Here is a 13,761-nt window from a genome sequence, read left to right as displayed (position 1 = left end):
ACCCAACCATCGTATTGTAAAAATAGGATATGTTAAATCTATAATCATTTGATTAGGGCCTTTCATAAAACCCAAAATTGACCTGAGGCCATTAACCGCGTAGATCACATCTACATATGGTGACTTTTAGATAAATGTTTTTTACTATTTTGTTTATAATATTGGGGCGACCTTATGAGAAGGACACAACTATGTGTAGACTTTAGTGGAGCTTCTATTATTGGATCCAAAGTCAACACTTAAACAACAACAAATAATGCAGTTTCATTTAATGGTTCTCATACTTTATGTTGCCATTTTTAGTGTTGATATTTGACCTTCCATGCACCAATGTGATAACAATCCAATCCTCGTGTTTTCATAGTCAGCTCTCTCTCACTCTCACACACACATATCTAGAGATAAACTAATCTATACAATCTTGAAAGTGAAAGCTAACTATATTATAAAATCTCTAGGCCCCTTCTATGAATCTTATCAGTCTAGTTATAACTTATGCCTATTAAAAAAGGTCAATAATCCATATCTAAATATGATTAGCCTAGCAATTAATCCAAATAAATAAACTTACAAGTTACAAGTTGAGGTTAAAGCTTTGCCTCCTCTAAGGTTAGAAGTTCGATCGAATCTTCTCCAATGCCTCGTCACAGTTTTGCAAATCAAGAGTCGACTATGGTTGAAAGATCTAGTTCAGCAGCTGAGAACGGGCAAATCGCTTCCAGTGAGATGAATCAACTGGAGAAAGATTCCGATTTTATGACTGAACTTTTCCAGCACAAAATATGGAGGTTCAACCTAACTTATATAGGACATGAAAATAACATGAAGATGGGGATTCACAAACTATAATCGATTGTACGAGTATTCCAGATAAAACTTACTGAATAACGATAGAAACAACAACGAAGATATTTCAGTATGTTTACATATAGAAGTACAACAAAATTCCTATCTAAAGTGCAAGAATAAAATGTTGATATAGTTAATAAATGATAGGAGCAAGATTAGAAAAAAAAAAAAACTCATCTCACAGAAATTTCGAGTCTCCACAACACGCTTAATGATTTTCTGGCAGCTTAGCATTATTCAACTCCATCTCCACTTTGCATTTGTCTTTTAGATTGTTCAGTGGCAATAGACTAGCTTCCTGCAACAGGCAATGGATAATTAGTCGATACATGCTTTCACAGTTTCGATAAGTGTTAACTTATGAAATCTAAAACAGCGATAATGCTACATACATACAACAGCCACAGGCAGAAAAGAACCTAAAACAAAGTCTATAAGTATGGTTTCAAGAGTTATAAGATGCCACTTTAGTATTTCCACTTTGTCTTTCCATAATAAGTTATGATTTTTAAACAATTAATAATGTTAATGGAGTACAAAAACACCAATATTTTGGATTCAAAACATCAAATAATCATTTCATATGTCAAGCGTCCTCACACTTTCAGAAAATGCAGCATGCCTTTTAACGTATGTTTATAACTCGCAGAAAAGGCTTCGGTCAAAGACAGGATAAGGAAAAAATATAACGGGGCTTACAAGCTGATTAGTTTCTGCTGCCCATATGTCCGACATATGCTGAAAGAGAGATCTCCACTGATTCATCAGATGAGATTCCAACTTAGAGCTATCACCACCGTGTTTCTCATTGACCTTCATCCTGCTACTTCTTTCAGCCAATATGCTAGCATCTTTCTGACTCTTTTTCAATGCTAAGAAGGTTCGAAACAGTTGATATTTCGAAAAAAATGAAGTGGATTGCTAAAATATGACTGGCTGTTGTTTACACTAATAAGATGACACTACGTTGTTTAAGCTGACTAACCTGATAATCGAGCCTTAATGTCCTTCTGATGGAGGTCCAACCATATATATTGAGCTGGTTATCGAAACAAAGTGCCCAGACTTAGATAGCAATTTATTAAACTAAAAGATCAGTACACTAAGCAAAGCTACATTCTTAAAAGAACGTCGCAAAATTATTAAAACTCAATTGCAACACAACCATAAAGCAATAATAACTGGTGCCAAACCTTTTGAGCAAAAAGAGCAAGAACAAGCATTGATAGCTTTACTCCCTCCGGTCATAAGGGCACATTCATCCTCCTCCACTTTCTTGCCTTTATCTATTCCAAACACTCTCGATTCCTGAGACTGAGGCAGGGCTGTGAAATCAACAGATCCTGACTGACTGAGGACAAAATTATCAGCATTATGATCATCCAAATGATTATGTTCACCCTGAGCCCCTTCCGGACTTATGTTCTCTTCCCCATCATGAAGAAAATCGACACCAGTTTCACTCACTGTCCGCGAAGTGTCAGCATGAGAACTCTCACCAAGCTCATCAGCAGTTCCAGAAATCTTGTTTTCCTTCAATGAGTCTAAAGGGCTGCAACCATCTACGGAATTCAAACCCTCCTCTCCTTCAAGATTTTCCAAATCAGGATCTAAGCAATTTAATCCTGCTACTCCATCACAACCGTTACTCGACCCATCATCATCAATAACATCCAACTCATTAATACTCACATTAACAACATTTGCTCCCCTAAGATCCAAAATCTTGCCTTTCTCACTACCATCATTAAATTTGAAGCTGCCAATTACATCATTCCCCCCCTTCAAATTAGCTTCTCTGTTTTCAACGGGTATTTTGGAGAGACCAGAACACGACCGGGGCGAAACACAAACCCTCTTAACTGTATCTTTACCACTGAAATCGAAACCTCTTCCTTCATCTTTCTCTCTCGCTGAAAACCCCCTTTTACCAATCCGGTTCGTGACGTCACCTAGAGCTGGCCTCGACCTACTCTGCCCACGAGATCCACTCCCTTCAGCCATAATCAAAATTTCACAACCTAATTCCGAAATTTTCCGAACCGCAACGAATTCTCAGCATCCAAATTCACAAACCTAGAAAAAACAATAATAATTACAATAACTTCGCAAACATCGCTAGATTTAGGTCAAGTAGAATGCGAGCAGAAAGAAAGACAAAATTACATTGAATATCTGTGAAAACGCAAATAGAGCTAAGAAGAAGGCGTCGGTGATATTTACTGACCTTGAAGAAGAGTTATATGGCGATTAAGCTGCAGCGGGTTTCCTCAATTGGAGAAAAAGAGGAGCAGTGGGAAATTGTGAAGAGTAAAGAAGGATAGAGAGAAAATGAGGAAACCCGCCTTAATCTTTTGAATTGCGAAATTTGGGCGCGATTTTTGAGGGATTTGGCAAACCTACACAAATTTTGCTTCTTCGTTTTTTTTAATTTTTTCTCATTCTTGTTAGGGCAAACCACACACCACATAGGGGTGCGGCCCGGATAGATTCGGAGGGGTGCAGTCGGTGGAAGAGGTCCGGGGTAGGGTGGGAGACTTGACAAGGGAAGGGGTTCAGGATTCCGAGTTGTCCGTGTTGTGGAGCTCAATGATAGTCCGCAAGTCGATTTTTAATACTAAAAATTTAATTTTTTATTTTTGTTACAAGATAGATGTCACATTTTTTTTTTCGTTTGTCTCATAAAAGATGTCATTTTTTTCGTTTCTAAGCTCATTAATACTAATATCATAATAGTAGTAGTTCTATCATTTTTCTCTACACTTTAATATGTGCAAATTAACATATTCAGAAAATTCTTTTAAATTTTTTTTTTATTATTCAAGTATGACATCTACCCTAAGACGAGACGACAAGTGAAGTACTATATTTTATATTTATAAGTAAAACATGGTATAATTACAATTCACATAACTACGATACATAATAACATAACTTTCGTTATTCATCCTACATATAAAATTTTCTACAACAATTTTGACAGATCCCACGGTGACCACGTGATCAATGTTATTATTAATATAATAATAACGGTCAAGCCAATAGTGAAAATGTAGAATTTATTTTTTTTAATTTTAGGCATAGTAATTTGTAAAATTTTAAGTGAAACAATTTTTGTTATGTATAGTGTTATTTATTTTTTTACAAAGTGGATGATTATTTCCGGGCCAAGATTATCTGACACCGGGTACCCAAGGATCCATGGCGGCCAACATGTACGGATCACAGCCTCAGCTTCCTATTGAATTTTTCAATCGACCTTATCCTATAGATATGCAGCACACCTGATACGCTCGGATTTTGTACTGTTTTAAGCCTTTATTTGGTCTGTTTTTAATGTCTAAATCGCAATTCATGTTCATATTTTACATATTTTGTCTATTTTGATATTTTGACATATTTTGTGAGAATTGTGCATATTTGAGCAAAAAAAATAGTAAAAAGTCAAAGTTGGAAGTTTGGAGCGTTCATGTCGTCCAGCGGTCCGCTACAACATGCGCAGCGACCGCTACACTTATAGCGGTTCGCTTTGGAAAAAGTTGTACTGAAAATCTGAAAACCCCCAGCGACCGCTGGGAAGTGCGCAGCGACCGCTCGAGAAGCTCCCGAAGCTGGACTAGTTTGCAGCGACCGCTACAACACATGCAGCGACCGCTACCCAAAATGGCAGAAGCTACGGACAACGCACAGCGACTGCTGGCCAAGGTGCAGCGGCCGGCTGCGAAAACACGGCGCACGATTTAGCCTATTTTCTCTCCAGATTTTACCAAAATTAGCCACCTTTTATCTAATTCCACAAGGACTCGATTTCTCCCCTGTAAATACCCCCTCAAACCTCTCCATTATTATCATCTTTTTGCCTCATAATTCTAGAGCATAAAATTGAGAGAGTTCTTCACTGTGCAAGAGGTTGGAGACGGAATCAAGAGAAGATCAAGGCTACAAGGATTCTACCTTTGAGTTTTATTTCTTTTAGTTCTTATGTTCACTTTGTTTTCCCTTCATTCTATGTTTTTAGCTTATTCAATCATGTGTAACTAAACTCATAAAATTCTAGGGATGTGTTAGTAACGACTTTGGTTATACAATTCCTTTTTCTATTTAATATCTATTTTGTTTTTACTTCGTTTCTTTCTTAAGTTGTTCCGTAATACTTCATGTTTGAGTGACACATTCGATGAATATTTAATATAACTTGCTACATAATCGTGAGAGGAGGTTGGCGAGTTAGATCCACTTAATAGACACTACAATTAGCTTCCCTTAAAACGGCACTGTTAATTGAGAGTGTGGACTTTTCAAGGGTCTCATAAGCTTTTAGGAGTTACGAATCTAGGATTGACAACCCTAGTGTTAGTAATCTACGCTTGTACCGCATGGGCATAACTAGTGTGGCTCGTTCTGTCGAAATATAAACTGTGCTAGGGTATTGTAGTTGGAACTGCAACAAATAATAGAGATAAAGATGTGCGATATGATAAGAGAATTCCAGGGATGTGTGTTCACAGTTATGGTTATACAAATTAGTTGTTTACAGCTTTCAGTGATCTTGTTTTCTAAAAGTTTTCTAAGTTCTCCAAATAGTAAAAGAAGCTTAGTAGAAGGTATTATTCCCCGTGTTCGACAACCTGGTACTAACCTTTAGCTATACTAGATCTACCACGTATACTTTTTTTTTATATATAAAAAAAATTAACTCTACCACGTATACTTGCAGGTATTTTTAGTGCTAATAAAAAGTGCATCAACACCGACGACCTGACTTAGTCGTTGTCCCATCTTCCAGAGGGCAACACTAGGACGATGTTCCAGATTTCAATACCCGTAATCCGTACTCCTCTACCGAGACGGATAAATTATTCGAAGCGTGGGTTGCCACTTCGGAAGATTCAGTCGTGGGAAGCAACCAGACCTCAAAGAGGTTTTGGGAATGGGTCATGGAGCTCTACAATGCAAAGCGGCCATAAGGAACTGTTGAATGCAATATCAATATGTTTCGCACGCATTTCAGACGAGCAAGCGAAGATATCCAACAATTCAGCGCCTCTACAACAATGAAATTAGCACATCGGCAGTGGCCATGCTTCTCTTCCAAAATGACAATCGTAGAGCCTTCAAGCATGTCAGTACTTGGAGGATGGTTCGCCATTTGGATAAGTGGGCTGGTGGAACCGAATCCTCCTCAGGCTCCACATCCAAACGATCGATGTCGAACGCCGACCCCGGCTAGGACGAAGGGGCAAGCTAGCTCGCTGGAGCTCATTTGTAAAGTTCTGATGCCCGTGCGAGTGGTTACGGAACTGGGATGCAAAGTCGTTCACCTGGGACGAAGGTGGCGAAAGCTAGCTGCAGACGAGTAAGACTCAAGTGGCTCCACCATCTCCCCCCACGTTCTAATGTGGATATTTTATTTGGATATTTGAAACAAGCTCTCGACAACGACACGAGTCGAATGAATCCCCAAACAACAAGTTTTGCATTGCCAGAGTTACATGTTTTTATTAATTGTGTTTTTGAAATTGAAGAGTTAAATAGTGACACCCATGAACAGGGAGTCCACGACTGCTAAGGTGATATATTGGATTGATGTCGGACCAGATGAGAACCTACGCACAAGGCTGAAGAAGAGTCGAACTCTGCCAAAAGATCCCTTCATCAAGAATGATGGCGAGGGCACTTCACAGATAAGCTCGCATGCAAGTTCGTGTGCTTCTAACTCACCCATAGGGTGGTGGGCTCATCTTCGCAACTGAAAGAGCTAAACCAAGTGATGGAGGGAGCTTTCAAGTACGGCCATTTTAGACACTAATATGTCAAGTCACTCCTGCATTCAAGTGAACTATGCATTTAGGTTTTGAATATTCTCTGTCATCCTGGTGATTTGTCATTAGTATATGTCACACCCAACCCTATCTGACGTAACTACTTATAGTAAATAAATTCAAAATTTAAAATGAATAATCCAAACGTTTATCAGGTACATACTTCAAAACATTTTGAACAGTAGTGGAACTCTCTCACTGATAACAAGTGCAGTTCCTACGACCCACTTCAACCAAAAACTTCACTAAAATCCTATCCCTGAAAAATAATAGTGGTTTATATGAGCCACAACTCAGTGTATATAAACCTTACCTTTAATTTCACACACAAATATCAAACACATTCTTTCACCAAAATATATCACCAGAAATAATAAATATCATGAACAAGTTAATATTCATATGCATATGCCTTACCGTTCTTTTTATTATTCTGTGACAGATTAAGCCTGGTATCTACCCGGGATTTCCATTATATACGACCCGAAGGTCCCTTTTTGTTATTTGACATTTTCCACGAAGGTCCCTCTTTAATTTGACCTTTCCACGAAAGGCCTCTCTTTGCATATTCACCTTTCCACGAAGGCCCCTATTTGCATATTTTCTTTGACCCGTAGGTCCATTATCATTGTATATCACCCGTAGGTCTATTTCCATTATCATTGATATCAGACCTAGGACAAGACTGTCACATATCTTCTTTAATCAATGATTCAAGTAATTCTAATGCCATATATAAACATATCAAAAGCACCACTCACATATACATATCATATTCCACCATCAATATCAAATAACGCATAGCCATTTTAATCTCGCATCATATAATTCAAATATTCATTCCAATTCAACACATATCAATTAATCACATAAAATATATAAAAGTGTGATTTATACGCACCTGATTACGACAGAGAATCTAACCAAGTTCTGAATTTGTCTCCTAGGCAGTTTCTCGACCCTTGAATCCGAGAGCTACAAATTATATTTCATTTAGTGCATAACTATCTAAAATATATATAATACTCTTTCCGTCCATAAAAAATAGAGCAATTGGTGTATAACACGGGTTTTAATGTAGAATTGATAAAGTAAAAGAGAAGGAAAAAAAAGTAAGAGGGAAAGGAGAAAAAATAAGAGAGAAGTAGTGTTAGTGTAAGAGAGAAGTTTTAATTCTAATGGCATAAGTGGTAAATATAATGATGTTTAGGGTTATTATTTTATTGAAAACTTTCCATAAATGAATGTGTTTTATTTTTTGTGGACGAAGCGAGTAATATGGAGTATTTAAAAAATAATTCAATTTTTCGGTTTTTTCACCTCCGAACTAAACCGAAAAACCAAAATTTTTGTATTTTTAAAACCGAACCGAAAAATCGAAAAAACCGAACCGAATTTTCAAAATTTCAGTTTAAATCGGTTCGGATATTCGATTTTTTCGCTCACCCCTACACACCACATGTGAAGGCTGCAGCAAAAAATAGTTTTTGCATTGTATAGGTAATTTTTTTGGAATATATGGTAAAAGGTACTCCTAAATCATAGGTATTAGTATATCAATCTAAAGGATTACTAAAGAACATAAAACTCAAAACAAGATATAAAGACTTTAAGATTTCACCCTCAAAACGAGATCTTTACGAACATTCTCTTAAAAATTGCCAATTTCACGATAAAATCTCTCCCAAAAAGCACAATGATTTACAGATTACATCTATCTTCATCCATGAGTCGAAATTTGTCAAATGCTATAAGATCTTGGTGGATCTCTGTAGTTCTCATACGCATATCGAGCCGTATCACATTTCTGCCAAATATCTTCGCACATCTTCACCGAAGCCTCAGAGAATTTTGTCAGCTTATTGAGAACCTTTGTCAAACTCGGCTGCACACAGCTTATGTGCGATGGTCTGTCCCCGTCCTTGTCTTCTTCGACTTTTCCGTCTGCTTCGTCGGTCTGGGACTCACCCGTGTTCCCTGCCTTGCGCGGCTCTTCCAACTGGTTCCTGACAGTGCGTCGCAGGTCAGCCAGGAAGGCTTTGATAGCATCACTGACTTCTTCAGATGGCAGAGATTTGATCCCAGCTGACCAGTCCCGACAGAGGACGAAGATGGATGGTGCCAGGGTGCGTCGTGGGGGGGAGAAGACCCGTCTTCCTTTTCGTTCCCGTGGTTGGAGAATGCAGTTCTGCAGCCAGCTGTTGAGAGCTTCCACGTAAGATGTGTAGCTGTTGATCCAGTCGGCAAAGCTTAGGCCGAAGTACTCAACCTCTTCTTGGAGCTGGTTTATGATCTGCCTCTGTGTTTCGCCTAGTGGAGCTACTGCCGAGCTTTTGGTGTGGTACGCTAACGAGATGGTGATGTACTGTGAATGATGGCATTCGAGCATAGCTTTCCACATCGTTGTCAGTCTGGAAATGAAATTCAAGATAACAATCAAGAATGGCTTTGGATGACAGAATAGGTTCAACGTGAACCAAGACATATGATGATGATTTGAAATTTTTGGATTGAGAAATGAGAAATCCATCTTACCCTTGAATAAGTTCTCGGAGCTGTGGGAGCAGCTCTTCGTCCCGCATTTTCTCTATCCGTTTCGATATTGAATCAACAGCATGAAGCGCCACTCTAATCCTTGAATGGAGATCTTTCACAGCAGCCCGAGTTTTGTCGATTACTTGAGGGCTAAGATCCTTGGCAAATTGATGCCGGAGCTGATCACACTTTCGGTCATATTCTCTCTGTATGGACTCACTGGCCTACAAAGAGAGCAATATCCAGAAATCAAAGAGAGCAAACATTCATATAATCGAGTAAAACATGGAAGCTGAAGCAACTTTATATGTTATGCAAATAGATTCTTTATAAAGTTTGCATGATTTCGTGGAAAGCAAGAAGGATTGATTGATCAATACTTGAAAATGCATCTAATGGAATGCAACTTTTAAGTCAAAGCATGATATAACCCATGTTTTCACTTGCATTTTAAGCAAGATGCATTAAATATGAAGGGGGGAAACGGTAATAATTAGACAAGCATGACCCTTATCCAATTTTTATAGTGAAACAAGAATTCTGCTCTGCTCTTCCAACTGAATTATCTTCATTATACGTAGTGACGTTACTGTAAACAATGCAGAAAATTAAAGCTGAAATGCAATTCGGAATACCAAAACATCAAAGGTAAAAATGTATTACTCAAACATTGATCATATGCAAGTAGGTAGGAGTTCAAGTACCTTCACTTCATCATATAACTTTCTTTCCCATGCGTAGAGTCTATCAAGTGTGGAAGAGTGACTTCCAGAAATCATGCAGAACTCGTCAATGTATTCGCTCCCACTATCATCATCATCCTTCATTGCAAGAGGGTTCCTAGAAGAAGAAGATTTTGATGATGTCGTCCTCTTCCAAGTGATAACCTTGGTAACAATTTGATCTGGCATTGTAACATATGTTAAGAGTAGAATATTATCATCAATTCTTGTGCAAGATGGATTGGTTCTAAATATTAACTTTTGATAAAAATGATACTACACCCGTCCAAAAAAAAATAGAATAATTTTACCATTTTGGGGTGTCCACCAAAATTAGGCTAATTCTAAATATGGAAAATTTTAAACAAATATCAACCCTACACTGCTACACATCATTCTAGATATGGAACCCATAATCCACTAACACTATTTTCACCATCTTCCCCCCCCCCCTCTTACTTTACCAATTGCGCTTTAAAACCCGTGTCATTTATAACTTTGTCTATTATTTGTGGACAGAAGTAGTATGAGATTCCCAACTTCAGTCCATGCTATTGACACATGAAGTTACTGCAATTTGCCATAAATAGCCATAATTGAAGTCACCAGGACAGCGCCTAATATTTTACAGTTTACAAGTAACGAATAATACTCGTAATTATGATCAACACCAAGAAGCACAAAAACTCATGCAAAATCCTCTTGCATCAAACATACATACCATCAGATATATTAGCCCTTCCACCTTGGCAACAACTTGCTCCGAAAGACGTCAAATAAAGTGAGGCTGATGAAGCACCTAAAAACACAGAACTGCACTATTAATTCTCACATACTACACAGGAAAAGCAAGTCCCGCTCTCCTCCGGGAAATCACATTTTGGCATAAAAAGAAGTTCATTACCTCTGGCTTCAGCATACCCAACATGAATTTTGTTGGCCTCAAGCATTCTTGAGACCTCCCTTCCTGATTCAGAAGCTCTAAAGAATCGACTATCAATGTCCTTAGTGCTAGAGAGAAAATCTTTTGCCCTGTGTGTTATAAACTCAGAAGGATCCTCCCTTTCAGCACATATATCATTTTCCACCAAAGGCTTGCTCATCTTCGAGTTAGATTGCCCTGCAGACGCCTTACCAGCCATTTTCCCACTCGCCTCTTTCCCAACGGCCATATCTTTAACTTCACCCTCAGCCCTTTGCTGACTATTCGCCAATCTCCCATTCCCATTCGTAGGACTCTCCAATTTGGGAGTCATGGACCCCTCGTGTTCATGAATCCCATTCCCTCTACTAAAATCAAACACCTTGCCAGTATCGCCATAAACACCCGCATCATCAGCATCAACATTCCCATCATGCCCTAGAAACCTAAAACTCTTGTCGGCTGGGTCAAAGTAATCCCAACCAGAGTCATCCGGAGGCGGAGGAGGTGGCGGAGGCATTGAAAATTCGCCTTCCTCAACAAATGCATTCCTGGTATTCAACTTAACAGTAAACGCAGTAGCCCCGGAGGACCTCATATAACTAACCCTAGCCTTCGAGAGGGGGCTTCCGTTGGAATCGGAGGTACCCCCAGGGTGAGACGGAGAGGGGGAGGGGAAAGACGAGTGGGAGGGGGTTTTATCGAGCTCGGTAGCTGAAGCAGATAGAGAGGTTTCCACCAAAACCTCAGCCTCAGCATACCTCCTAAGGGAAATGCCTAGGTTTCTAAGAGATTGAACATACGATACATGTGCAGCTGCTAAAGCATACCTAGAATCAATCGCTTGTTTCATAAACTTTTTCCTTTCCCTACACAGCTTCAAAGCACCACTCCTCTCACCTTTTGAATTTGTTATCCCCATCCTTTTCCCCCAAAATCAATTGATCTGACCTAGTTCATACCAATTCCCCTCTAAACCCTCACTAAACCCTCCACGCTTCAATTTCTCACTATTTCAATTTTCAACAGCACTAATCATCACCATTTCTCTAATTTCACTGCTTCCACAAAACCTTCACCTAAATATAAGCAAAAAAAAAAATGTAAACAAAAATAAACAGCTCAGTTTCAACTTTTGCCACAAGTGAAGAAATAAATGCTAAAAGTAACGAAAAAGAAAACTAACGCAAATCGGAAAATCCACGAATTAAACCACGGAAGCTCACTTTACCTTTTGCAGAAGAGCTGGTTTGAGAGAGAGAGAGAGAGGGCCAGCTTAAATGGAATGTGTGCGACTGTGTCTTCTTCTTTTTCAAAGCACAAACATTTTGTTTTGCTGCGCTTTTTGAGTGGGTTTGAATATTTTTTTTAATGTGAATATTCTAATTATGATTTTTAATCATTTGATAGTACAAATTTATTATTCAAAAAATAAAATGAAATGTGCATGACGTGACCAAAATGCCCCTGGGATTTCCCATCTAACGGCTACCTGCATCTCTCTATTTTCAGAGGCGGCTTTATAGTTGTTGTGTTGTCGTGAAAGGTACTACCATTAATGCCCCTTATGTAATGTTTGGTTACTTTTGAATTAAATAAGTGTATTTATTTGTGTTGGATTAATCACCAGAAATTAATGGCATAAATCTGTATTTGTCTTACACGTCAGATCTGCTTAAATATTCTGTTTTTTTTTTTTTAAGTGGAGAATCTGAATTGAAAGCTGTTGGAGTAGAATATGCAATTGCAAAGTATATCTGAGTCTCTAACATTATTTTAGAAAGTCTTAAGATTCCTAATTATCTTATAGTGATAACTTTTTTGTGCAGCTTTAGATTCTGTTAAATTGGGGTGGTGAGTATGCAAAATGCCTACTTTTTGTTATAACATTTTTTAAGCGTTAATAGGTAAAATTATCCTAATATAAGCCGTTGTTATGACAAAAAAAAAAAAAACCTTAATTATCGCGTGAATTTAATGGTTAAACCTAGAGAACCTTGATTTTTATTATATACATCTTCCCCTAAAAATGAAAACAATTTTTTTTTTTTTTTCCTTCCGTTAGAATTAAAAATTTTCTATTTAAGAAAATTATTTATGGTGAGACCAAATTTTCAACTAGTAATACATTTTTCTTCTATCTCTCTCGCTTTAAAACAAATTAAAGTAAAAATAAAACTATAATCATGTTACTAGTTACTCAATGATTTGGGTTTGAATTCATTTATAGAAAAGGGATTAGTTGGATCAACGATTCAATTCCAGAAAAAAGAATAGTAAAAACTAAAAAAACATGTACACGACAGAACAAAATTTAAGAATATGTCAGAATGTTTAAGAGTACATATAAATTGTGATATTAGGGTATTTTAGAAATTAAATGTTGGGCAAAAAATATGACGTTGAACGAGCGAGTTATTGATTGATCGATTGGGGCATTTTGAAATTTTCTCCAGTTTTTTAAAGTACTAACTGGTTTTGTGAGAAAAATATTATAATTCAATTTGAATACATATAATTAAAGAAATTTGAGTAGTTATAACTGTACTATGACAAACAATTTAAGACATGTTTAAACTTTAAAGTCGTAACTGTTACTCTGTGAATAGCAATATAACTCAGGACATGTTCAGGTTCTTTAATTGGGCCGAATTAATGTAGTTAGGGTAGTATAAATGGGCTTTTTATTGTTGTTTCAGCTCAAAAATATGTAAGCTCAAGGAAATTCTAATAAAGACCAAAAAACATAATCCATACTTTTTCTAAAAATATAAATTTTTTCTCTTGTTAAGTAGTATATTATCTAAAAATAGAAACTCTTGATTTTTAGGAAATGAAACCCAAAATCCACTGACCCTAATTTTACTATAATTTGTCTCGTTCTTTCTTACTCTGTTCATTTTTTCTCTTC

The 13,761-nt window shown here is 37.5% G+C and overlaps 2 protein-coding genes across 2 annotated transcripts; both read right to left on the bottom strand.

The window, feature by feature from the left end:
• Positions 1-864: 864 nt before the first annotated feature.
• Positions 865-3,422, bottom strand: LOC125212825 (uncharacterized). The gene is made up of 5 exons (XM_048113091.2): positions 3,077-3,422; positions 2,043-2,925; positions 1,835-1,888; positions 1,549-1,721; positions 865-1,147 (listed from the first exon to the last, which is right to left on the bottom strand). Exons 2-5 carry the CDS (start codon positions 2,851-2,853, stop codon positions 1,058-1,060), a joined length of 1,128 nt encoding a protein of 375 aa, XP_047969048.1. The 5' UTR covers positions 2,854-2,925; positions 3,077-3,422; the 3' UTR covers positions 865-1,057.
• Positions 3,423-8,272: 4,850 nt separating this feature from the next.
• On the bottom strand, positions 8,273-12,216 carry LOC125215566 (bZIP transcription factor, putative (DUF630 and DUF632)). Its single transcript, XM_048117018.2, has 6 exons — positions 12,082-12,216; positions 10,833-11,929; positions 10,650-10,727; positions 9,911-10,110; positions 9,207-9,430; positions 8,273-9,082 (listed from the first exon to the last, which is right to left on the bottom strand). Exons 2-6 carry the CDS (start codon positions 11,770-11,772, stop codon positions 8,413-8,415), a joined length of 2,112 nt encoding a protein of 703 aa, XP_047972975.1. The 5' UTR covers positions 11,773-11,929; positions 12,082-12,216; the 3' UTR covers positions 8,273-8,412.
• Between the last annotated feature and the right edge of the window lie 1,545 nt (positions 12,217-13,761).

The sequence above is a fragment of the Salvia hispanica genome, chromosome 3, assembly GCF_029641045.1.
Source record: "Salvia hispanica isolate PSC_SH4W2 chromosome 3, Shi_PSC_v1, whole genome shotgun sequence".
Taxonomy (NCBI): domain Eukaryota; kingdom Viridiplantae; phylum Streptophyta; class Magnoliopsida; order Lamiales; family Lamiaceae; genus Salvia; species Salvia hispanica.
This window is presented reverse-complemented; position numbering and strand designations above follow the sequence as displayed.

Bases quoted from the DNA above. Each gene is read 5' to 3' on its own strand.
- LOC125215566 (XM_048117018.2), bottom strand. From the start codon at position 11,772: ATGGGGATAACAAATTCAAAAGGTGAGAGGAGTGGTGCTTTGAAGCTG. The intron at 10,728-10,832 runs GTAATGAACTTC...CTGTGTTTTTAG, and splicing joins TGGGTATGCTGAAGCCAGAG to GTGCTTCATCAGCCTCACTT. The intron at 9,431-9,910 runs GTACTTGAACTC...CTCTCTTTGTAG, and splicing joins AGTTATATGATGAAGTGAAG to GCCAGTGAGTCCATACAGAG.
- LOC125212825 (XM_048113091.2), bottom strand. From the start codon at position 2,853: ATGGCTGAAGGGAGTGGATCTCGTGGGCAGAGTAGGTCGAGGCCAGCT. The intron at 1,722-1,834 runs GTTAGTCAGCTT...GAACCTTCTTAG, and splicing joins CATTAAGGCTCGATTATCAG to CATTGAAAAAGAGTCAGAAA. The intron at 1,148-1,548 runs GTAAGCCCCGTT...TGCCTGTTGCAG, and splicing joins CAGCAGAAACTAATCAGCTT to GAAGCTAGTCTATTGCCACT.